Raw genomic sequence first — 10,947 nt, 5'->3', positions numbered from 1 at the left:
TCTGGGTTTGCCCAGCACAGGACAGTGGTGCCAGGCATTCATAGCTGTGACAGGGACAAACAGCAGGACCGTGGCCAGTGTTAGGAGAAATAACTGGTCCCCATGGAGCTGCTGGGCTTACAAAGCACTTGTTTGCTCCAGCAAGATGGGTTCTGTAAAAAACCCTTTAAAAAAAACGGTGTAACTTCCTCACTGGCAGGAGCAAAAAGGCAGTAAAGAGTAATAAACCCTCAGCATTGTTTTTTTTCAAGTGTCTTTTTTAACAAGGGTTAATCAACAGTAAAATTAAGGGGCCCCTGGAGGGAGCTACCAGCAGCCTATGCTGACTCACAGACCCAAATTTATTGCAGCGAGGAACTGGTTTGCATTTCCCCCCGCATGCAGAAAGGAACACGAACAGAAGATGTTTGTAGGGAAAAGGGGTGGAGAGCAGGGAGGAACACCAGCCAGCAGAGTTGCTTTGGTTATAAAGAGCTAGGGAGGAAAGAGAGGCAGCACTTCAGCCCACAGCCGGGTCTTCAGCGGACTGTGCGATGGCAGACAGAAAAGCTGAGTCACTGCATTCCTCCATAGGGCTCTTGGGCATTTCCGCAGGTAGGGATCGAGTCTTCTTGGCACAGGAGGATGGGGTTGGGACTTTCATGGACAACCCCCTTTTCGAAGGGGGCTAAAGAGTCTTGTTTATCCTGAATCTTCTCTGCCTGGGTAAAGCTTTTAGATCTGGAGAACCCTGTGACTGTTTCAGCAGCCAACAAAATGTTTGTCTTGGCTTTAAAGTGCTGGCCTGAACTTTTGTACTCGATCCGTCCTGAGTGGGAAGCAAATCAAAACTTTTTGGTAGTCATTTTCATAAATGATCTTTATTTGGATGCACTTTTCTAACCATTTTCCCTGCAGCTCTGTCACCTGTGCTCACTCCCTTTCATTTGCTGCTTCTTTGTATTTCATCTTCCAGGGTGCTGCCCCGTTTCATTTTCAGCCTAGTGTTCTGTAGGCATGAGGCTTGTGTGATCATCTGTAGGGTGTGCATGCTGGCTGGCTGACTTTTGTGTAGCTGGAATCACAGAGCTGGTTTTCACCTTTGTCAGATAACAGGGGAGCACTTTCAAACATGATTAAGTTCAAGTTTCTTAAAACTGGGCACCCAGAAAGAGATGAGACCTTGGACACAAACAAAGTTACAACATAGCCCCCCAGCTCCTTGGATTTCACTCTGCAGACCTTGTACTGTTATTTTTTTCTGTTCCCTGCTCTTGCAGGGTTCTCTCCTGGCTTTTTAGGCAAAATTTACAAGCTCTTCCTTTTTTCCCTTTGTCACATACAGGCTCACTCTTACTGGCAGTGCATTTCTACAGCTTACCCCGAGCAGCTCCTCTGATCCCCAGCACAGTTCTGGGAGTCCTTCTGTTGATTTTATCATCTCTTTTGGCGTATGCAGGTAAGACTCTGAGGGTGGCCAGCTGCAAGGCCTCCTCCTTCTATAGCTTTGCATTTATTTGATCTGCTTTACCAACAGGGTTATACAAACCATTTGCAGCCTCACCAATTCATTCTCCTAGAGGAGTATGTCAGCACAGCAATCTTTTTCCTCTGTAGGCAACAAAAGAAATCCATGCTGGTTTGGAACAAATGCTTTACCAGGATCTCTTAGGGTTTTAACAGACTGAATACATCATGTCTCCATATATTCATTTCCAGAATGAATGCAGAGTAATTTTCCCTTTTTAATTGGAGCAACAAGTACAGGAAAACCCAGGATTTGATGCAGAAGCTTGGGAGAGCCACTATGTATTTTAACCTGGAAAACTTAAGTCCATGTCTTCTCTCCGTCAGTGGTGGCACAAAGTGTTAGTATAAGGCTCATAAAAGTGTCTCTATTGATGGGACTGTATGGAATGGACCACTGGGCAGGTGGTGTTTGACAGCTGGTGGGAATCAACAACCTCTTACCAAAGGCAGGTGTTTCTACACTCCCTTCTTCCAAGAGATACATGCAGTCCTCTGGAGCTTGGGGACTCATTCAGCAGAGCCTTTTTTTCCCTTCCCAACTTGAGTCTGGCTTACAAGGCTGTATCAGTTTGAGCAAGAAACAAAGCATAGGTCCATGGTAGAGCTCCAGCTTGGAAAGAAGCTTTCAGGTGTCAGGACTTGGTTTGGGTTAATGTATTATGGTCTTGTTATTGAGTCTAGTAGACATCATGAGGAAGGTAAGACAATGGCTTGCTGAACCTTGACTTCTTTAGGACACCTTGTGTGCCAGGCCTGGCACAGTGCTGAGTTGAAGGAACACAAGTACTTTGAGCTCAACTCAGCCACTCTGATGAACCCAAAGTGTTGTTCTGATGGTAACTTTACAGTCATGTCTATGGGACACAATGCAGACCTACCCAAACTCAAGATAGCTCTGCTAGCATCATGCAGAACCTGTGCAGCTCCATGCTAGTGTGGTGATCATACCTCCAGCACATATCTGCCTGTCCTACCTACTGCTTTCCATAACCCACTGCCTCCACATCACACCTCTGTCTCCTCTGTCATTTGTTTCACAGGAATTCGAAGAAGCCTAAGAAATGCCTCCCTGTTCTTGTCTCTCTGCCTGACCATCTCAGTGTTGTGGTGTGGCTATGGAGTGGTTTTCATCCTGGGAGGGCAAGGAGTTTTGAATGACACCGGTGATTTCCGCAATGCCTTGGTGCCTGGCCTGGTCACATTTACTGTGGCACTACTCATTGTTGCAGTGGTGGGCTTCCTTTGCAGAGAGGTCATCCTAGCTATGATTGCTTCTGCTGTCTCACTTGCCAGTGCTCATGAAGTTGCCGTGCATTACAGCACAGCTTTCACTTCCTCTGCTGTAGCTTGCAACTATATGATTGTCTGCTTGGTTGGTGGTTATTTTGCTCTGGGGAGGATTCTTTATTTCCTAACCAAAGAGAAAGTTGCCCTCCCTGGCACAGATCTGGCCAAGACAAAGACCCGTGAACAGATCAAATCCACCAGTGGCAGCACAAATCATTTTGCAGTCACCGGTTTGATCCTGAACATGTTGTCTGCCAGTGTCTTTGGCTGTAGGCTCCTGGGCATCACTGACAAACTGTTTCTGGGGCAAGTGCCCTGGCTGTGGGCAGCTGGGATCTACCAGATTGGCATCTGCATTTTATCATACCGTGCCATGGATGTACTAATGGCTACATTCTTTGGTTTCACTTCCATCCTGAAATTTGCTGGGGGCTATTGCCTCCTGTACCCAGTCTGGCAACCAGAGGTGCCATCTTTCCCTACTCCTTTTCTGGTGGTTTTCTCTATTCTTTTTCTTGTTTTGTCTCTTTTTCTTGCTCTTCAAAGCCCAATGGATGGCCTGAATTTGCTCTTTTATGTGGCCTATTGCATTGCATTATCTTGCAGTCCCAAGGGATTTTTTGAAGGTGGACCCCAAGGTGTGGATGTGGCCATTTTTGTGGCTTCAGCCTTGATGACTCTAGTTCACCTCTACAATGAGAAAGCAAGTGCCAAGATCCCAACAGGGAAGGCTGCTGTGAAGGCTCTTCTTGCTCGCAGCAGTTTTGTGAAGCTTCGTGAAGGGGCAGACCTCCATGCTCCCTATCTAGGGTATTCCAAGTATGCAGATGCAGAAGTACTTGGCTATGCCTGCAGCGTCCTCGCTTCTTTTGCTATAACAATGACAGGGGACCCAAAGGCTCCACTTGCTACTGTTGTAATCCCATGGGTGGTGGTAGCTGGTGGAATCCTTAAGCTTCTAAGTGGCTCAGTGGCCTTTGCCCGGGGTAAAACCCTGGAGAGCAGTGCCTTCATTCTCTATGCTGTCATGTGGATCATCTGGGGCTTGACAAGATATGGTGGCCTCTATGGCACTACCAGAAGCTTCCATGCAGTGGTAGGCATCATTGCTTTCATGCTCTTCAATGGCTTCATTGTCTTCTGCACTCTCTTCTTAAACATGGCCTGGTTCTTTTACTCCCTCACTTTCTTCCTCATCACTGTCAGCTTCTTGCTGGATGCCCTCCATGCTCTCCCTGCTGGCTATGATGTTGCTGCCACTCTCATCTTTGGTCTGGTCAGCTTTTACTGCTTCCTCTCTGCCCTTTTCAACAGCATCTTTGAGGGTTCCTGCTTACCGATGGGTAGGCCCATTGTGCAGCTTAGTGGTGTGGGGGGAGGAATGAGCAAGTGCCTTCATCTGCCTGCCAGGAAAGCTTCCTCAGTCAAGAGAATTGCAGGTAAGGGAAATACATAGGGCATCATGCGTGTGGGGGAGTGTTTCTGGGAGATTTTGTAGAAGGACACTATTAAAAAGACATTGATCCAATCCAAATGTGAAAACTGTGATAATCTGATGATATTTGGATGAAGTGGGACAAGTTACAAGAGCCATTAGAAGCTAAATACCCGAAAATGGGGGGAAATAGGGCTAATCCCTTGATAGGGGCTGGGTGTAGCCGTAGATCTGCTGCTGTTTCTCCTGTATGATACCCCTGTATGATCATCCAACCTGAGATACATGAACCCTCCAGGCTAAGGCTACCACTGAAAGCTTTGTACAGAAAAATCAGTGCAAATGCATGGTGCTTACTGTCTCCACAGGGCTGAATGACTTCTGGCCCTGATGAATATAGCCCAGAACTGCCCTAAGTGCCAGATCTCCTCTTGGATAAATGCTAGAAAATGCACTGTTAGAGGGAATGCTTTGTTAGCTGGGAAAAGGAGATGAGAGCACCAAGTGGGCTTTTGGGTCTGTGACAGCTCTTTCATGAACTACAGCCCCTCACTTCTAGTCACTCAAGGGTTTCTGCCCTGTTCACATGCCAACAGATATCCTGAAGAGTGGAGGGACTTGTGGCATCCCCACGGACACTGTGTATGTGCTTGTGGCAGCCTGTAATCGGCCTGATGCTGTGGAGAAAGCTCACCAGTAAGTATTTGCCTTGCTGCCCCAGTGAGGGCTTCCTTGGCTGCTCCAAAGAAGCTTCTAGCACTTGCAGCTGCTGCTGAGTACTGGCTACAGCAACCATTGAGTGCAATGAGATATGTAGCTGAGCCTTCTTGGGAACAGCAAGGTGATGAGCCTGGGGGATAAGGTCTGAATACGGAGACAGTTGAGCTGTAATTGTCTTCCAGGATGTTGAAGGCTCTGGGCAGGCAGTGGAGATGGGTAGCTTGAATATCACAAGGGAACCCAAAGAAGTGGTAAATTGAGCAGGGGGTTACTGTGCTTATTTGTAGGTACCTATTGTCACAACCAAAACCCCTCTCATGTTTAACAAATACCTATAGCTGTACTTTTGGAAGCAGCCAGGACCCTTCATGTTGGTGAGATTTGCTCAGGACTGGGGCAGTTGGGACTTTGATTTGTAGTAGAGATTCCTGATTGGCAATAGTCATTAATGTCTTTTCCTGTCAGGTCATCTCTTGTGCAGTCCTACTTTTACAACAGCCTGGTGACCTGAGGGAGACTACACACCTTGTCTTAACTCTAGGCCTCACCAACACAATTCCCCTTTCAGCTTGAATGTAATTCTCCATCTTACTCCCAGGCTCATTTTTCTTACCTCCTTTCCAGGTCCAAGCGCCAGGCTCAGGATCGCCCCATGTCACTCTGGATTTCTAGCCTAAAACAACTGGAGCCTGCAAAGCATTTGTTCACTCCCCTCCTCTGGGACTTCATGGAGGCTGCCTGGCCATCTCCTATTAGCTTGGTGGTTCCCAGAGGTGAGGAAATGCTGTTACTTCCAAGCTCTCTGGAAAGCTTTGGCTTTGAAGCTCCAGCTTTAAGTCACACATCCCTGCAATAAGACCTGTGTGTTCTGTGGTGATACTTCTGGTAAGACCACTATGATTGAACTGATGTGCATCCATGAGTGCTGTGTGACCTCCTCCTTTTGCAGGTGAATGGGTGGACTTCCTGGGAATGAAGGACTCTGCTAAATACGTGGGCACTCCTCAGAGTGTTGCCATCCGCATCCCTGACTGCTCTGTCACCACTCACCTCATCGACTTGGTGAGTGTCCAGAGCCCACTCACCCCTGCTCAGAAGCACTGGCAACCAGACCTTGCTGTTCTACTGCCTGAGGAGCAGGCTTGGTGTCAGTCACTAGCACCCAGGTCCTCTGCTCTGATGGAGAGAAGGATAGTGAGAGGCTGGAGCACTCTATCAGCCTCCTTGGCATGTCACCTTTCCTCTTTATGAAGTGAGGATTCAAGCATGTTCTGACAGATTTGGGGAGTGAAAAGTGCTAAAATGAGTAACTCCCACAAGAAAAATATCATTAAGAAGGGGTGGGGTATGCAGACAGTTGGTAACTGATTTTATTGCAGAAAAGAGGGTAGAAGGAATAACCACCAGGTCAGAAAGCCAGAAAAGATGCAATTAACAGACACTTTGTCTGATTTCCTATATGGAACGGTTTTGTTGTAAGCACAGGCTTATCTGAAGCCAGAATAACTTCAGAAGGTCCAGAACACGGAACTGTGATACCCTACATGCTCTGCTCATCTTTAGGACAGACATTTTGGATCTCTGGCAGTTGCTATTGCTGGAAAAAAATGTTCTTTCCTGACCAACATCAGTAAACACAATTCAGCAGAGTGTTAGTCACTTGTTCACAGATTTGGTGGGCCTATAGTTGCCTACAAAAGAGTTGTCTCTGCCTGGGTGAGTCATACTGAGTTCTCTTCAGAGACACAGAGACTCATGAGTGAACTTAAGAACTCAAGTCATCTGTTTATGCTGTCATACAACAAAACCTGCTCAGAGCTTTTATACCCATTTCTCTGTCACCAGGTTGGCCCCATTGTGGTCACATCAGCTAACCCAACGGGAGAGGCAGACACCACACACCACAACCAAGTGTATGCCAAGCTGGGAGATAAGGTAATTTGGGCTCTGTGTCTTTTCATTCCAGCTGATCATTCAAGATGTGGGGATGGAAGAAGGCAACCATGTGTTTTTCCAGTAGGCAAACTAATAGATGAACCTGGGAAAGCATCTCTTCAAAAAATAATCTCATGGACACTCTTCATCTTGGTGTCCTACAGTGTGAAATACAGAACTTGGTGAGAACCCAAAACTCTGCTGTTTTCTACAGTATAGTTACGGCTTGGCAATGTGAGTTAGTTCATCTTCCAACACAGAATGAGATGAGCAACCAAAAAACAAATGCTTCTTTGCTTACAAGCAATAAACTCACTGATGCCTGAACGTGCTGGGGCTCCAGCTGGCATTGAGCTGTCAGAACACAGGGGATTCCCTTCTAAAGCTGAAGCTGCTCTAAAACTAGTGCCAAAGCTCCAAAATATACCCAGCTTTTTGAACTTTCGTGAGTTTAGGAAGTACAATGGTCATGACCATTTAAATGGATGTCTTTCATTTCACTGCTAAATCCTGGCTGTGCATTTTGTACATCAGTGGCAGCTTAGAGAAGGAGAGTTTTAAACAAGAGGTGGTACAAACCTTCCACACCTCAAAAATCTGGGTTTCTACACATTTGCTGTGTGGATGGGGCTTCTTCAAAGCTCCTCAGCTGATGTAAACCTGTCTGTGCTGTACTCCTAACCTACACCCCATAGAGCTCTGTCTTTCTTGGTTAGAGTCTATACAGTGGGGCAGGAAGAAGCAGAGTTGCCCTTGATAATAATTACCTGCTGTGGAAGGAGGAAACTGCCCTGTTCTTTCCCATGAGTCTGAGGGGAATTTGATGTGAACATCTCCTGCTTTGCAGGTGGATGCAGTTCTTTGTGACGGGCCTTCTCCAGAGAACATTGCCTCCACTGTTGTGGACTGCACCAAAATTGACAGTGGAAGCATCGGGTTCTTCAGAGTTGGAATCATCCCCAAGTCTCAGGTAAAATTCACCTTGATTTTCTTTCTGCTCCCTTTCTCCATCTCCTTTGAGTGTCAGCCTGAGGGTTTCCTAGTTGTGTAAAGAAGTGATAGTATGAGGAGTTATCACAGGAGGTGTGAAAGAGCCGGCAAACACAGCTCCATGTTGTCTGAGTCCTGATGGTGCCTCTGGACCACCACAGCACCTCTGTGTGCTGAGTACGTTGCTGAGGAACGTGTGAGGTATCACTGACTCGTTTGCTGAAAGAGCTCTGAGATCCAAGGCCGTGGGCCTTCATGGAGTAGGATCTCCATTTGCACCTGTCCCAGAGACCTCTCAGCAGGCAGAAACACATAGTGTGATCCCAAGGCTGAGTCCAGACATGTAGCTTGGAAGAAAGTAGCGCATTATTTCAACAGCTCAAGAAGAAATTAGTGCCTCTTCTCAATTACTAACCCACTCACAGCTGCATTTGTGAATTCCAGGTGCTGCAGATACTGGAGCAGGTGCAGAAGAAACACACATTGGTGCTTAACAGTGGCACTTGTACCACAAAAGGCCAGGAAGAAGATCTGAATCGTGGCCATGCTGTGCACAACGGGGTAGCCATGGCTGCCTTGGAAGGGACTGTGCCGGCGCTGTCCCCTGATGATGGCTGTGAGAGTCACACACGCCTCTGACTCCTGTCCAGGTCACACAGTTACATGCTCACTTGGAAATTGTTTGCTGGAAAGTGATGTATAGGTCAAATTGGGGAATGGGAGAAGTTTCCCAGCTGCAGGGGTGACTTATTCATCTTTCTATGGATACTGCTAGAGTATCCCAGTGCAGAGCTGATTTACAAACCACTGTCACCCAGAAGTAAAATTTTCCCTTTTGGAGCTTTCTGACAGCTGAAAGCTCTGACAGCTTTTACTGAAGGTCAGACACAACCAAAGAAAGTGTTATATCTGGGACAGACTGGCCCCAGAATGACAGAGCTTTATTTCTTTCACTGGGAGTCAATACCTTCAGTTTGAGGCACAGAGTAACATGAAGTGTTTCATAATTACACATTGTGGGGGAAAAACACTGCATGAAACTTGAAGTGGGAGAAGGGAAGATGCATTCAGGTACTGTGCTGGTGAACACAGAGGACTTCCTAAGATAAAGACAGGGCATGAGCTGGGGCTATCTTCTGATATGTCTTCTCTCAAAACAGAGGTCACAGAATCCAACACTAAAAAGAAATGCCATTATCTCAGCTACTATTTTCTGTATTTCATAGTCAGTGTGAGGGTGGAGTTACCATTCTGATGACTCCAATATCTCCTTAGAAGTGATGGAGCATTGTGGAAGACCTTCTCTTCCCATGGTACATTATGCAGAGCATGGATTTCAGGAGAACCATCTGCACTGCGTATGAGGATGGTAGAAGCTGGTGTCTTGCCTTATAGCATAACTGTACACATCTCTTAGTACATCTCCCCCAGATTTAGGGCAGAGTGGTAGCTGCTGACTGGGAAGAGGTGAAAAGAGGTTTTGAACCAACATGAGGAGCTTTCTTTGGCAGAAACTGTGTGGCTGAACAGTTAGGGACTTGTTTGGACTCTGAAAACTCTTGATCTTATTCTTACCTGACTCAGGTGCAAGGTGCTGTTCAAACTCCAGCTGAAACCAATAAAATGATCCATTGATTTCACCTGAAGTTCTGCTGGAACTTAAGCATAAATACTGTCAGTCAGAGGATCTCAACCTCTATGAACTATGGCAAACCCAGGTCTTCTCAGCTTGTTCTCACAGAGCTGGCTCTCTTCCTGCAGAGAAAGGAAACGAAGGATAATTGAGTTTGATACATAATTTTGCTGGTCTACTTACTGTATCTCTTTTATTAAAAGTTATTTTCAGAAGGCAATAAGATATTTTCAATAAACAGTCATATGTCACACAGGACTGTGCTGTCATCTACAGAAAGGACCTGGAAAAAACCCCTGTGGGTCAAAAGGCTTGTGGATTGCAGAATGTTGGGGTTCCTGTCTGTGTATGAAAGATCAATTGAATCACTTGTCAAGGTGGGGAAGAGGAGGAAAAGAGAAGATTTAACACCCAGCCCCTGGTGCCAGCTCCCTTGCTGAGGAGTGCTAATGATCTTGTAAACACCAGGGCTGAGTTTCACCCCTTAACTCAGTAAAAAAAAAAACCTTGTAAAGTCTGGAATCTGAGAGAGTATGAGAAGCAGCATTAATCTGGAGAGGTCCTACAAAGCCTTTCACTGTGGGAAAACAGCCCTGGCTTAAATGAATTGTGGATGCTACTGCCCTGTGTTGCAAGTAATGACACATTTATAGTTTGCCACAACTTAAAAGTGCTTTAAAAAGCTGGATCAGGTGCCTTGCCTGGGGCCGTTTTCCCTCTTTTACTCTATGGTACTTGTTTCTTACAGAAAGTTTTAATCACAGGACCAGGACACTGGGATAACACTGGGGAACCATTTCTCACTTTCCTGAGTGAGGTGCAAGACAGGGAGATCATTTAAGTTCAGTCCTTATTTAATCCTCCCTGCAGCTCTCATGAGTACAGGCAAAGTGGAAGAAATCATTTAGGGAGGAGTAAAACCAAGGCAAAAAAAATGTTTCTAATATTTCCAGTTCTCCCAACATTCAAGGGGAAGAAAAACACTTTGAAAGAGAAGTACAGAGAGGAAAAGCCAATTTTAAGAGACAAATCCCAAACACTTCAGTATGAAACTGCTTGAGATGAACATTTCTCAACATGTCCTTCAGAAACATCACAGATCAAATCCGTTTTGAGGTGTTGACAAGGATTTATCCAATGTTGTCATCGCTCTAAAAATGGAGGTTTTCTTCAGAAATGATTGCCCAGCCTATGTCAGAGGAGATTCTCAGAGCCCTTCTGGTGCTGCTCCTCTCTGATCCTGCTGACTGGAAAGGAATTGCTCTGTGTCACTGTACCAGCTGAGAGGGACAGAAGAAGACTTGGGGTCCTCTGCTGTTCATCGCAGCAAGAATTTGAAATGACTGAGGAAAATCAGAGGCTTCTGAGAAAGGCCAATTAGGGTTGCATTGTCAATGCTTCAGAGGCCTTTAGGCCTGAAAGGTCACCCTGGGAGACA

General features: G+C 46.2%; 1 protein-coding gene across 1 annotated transcript; it reads left to right on the top strand.

Moving 5' to 3' along the window:
- Positions 1–533: 533 nt before the first annotated feature.
- On the top strand, positions 534–9,721 carry LOC104562894 (uncharacterized). Its single transcript, XM_010209170.2, has 9 exons — positions 534–594; positions 1,325–1,438; positions 2,550–4,235; positions 4,828–4,927; positions 5,576–5,724; positions 5,901–6,013; positions 6,797–6,886; positions 7,734–7,856; positions 8,321–9,721. Exons 1-9 carry the CDS (start codon positions 534–536, stop codon positions 8,513–8,515), a joined length of 2,631 nt encoding a protein of 876 aa, XP_010207472.2. The 3' UTR covers positions 8,516–9,721.
- The last annotated feature ends 1,226 nt before the right edge of the window (positions 9,722–10,947 follow it).

The sequence above is a fragment of the Colius striatus genome, chromosome 13 (assembly GCF_028858725.1).
Source record: "Colius striatus isolate bColStr4 chromosome 13, bColStr4.1.hap1, whole genome shotgun sequence".
NCBI lineage: Eukaryota > Metazoa > Chordata > Aves > Coliiformes > Coliidae > Colius > Colius striatus.
Note: the sequence above shows the minus strand (reverse complement) of the source record. Positions and strands in the feature narration are given on the sequence as shown.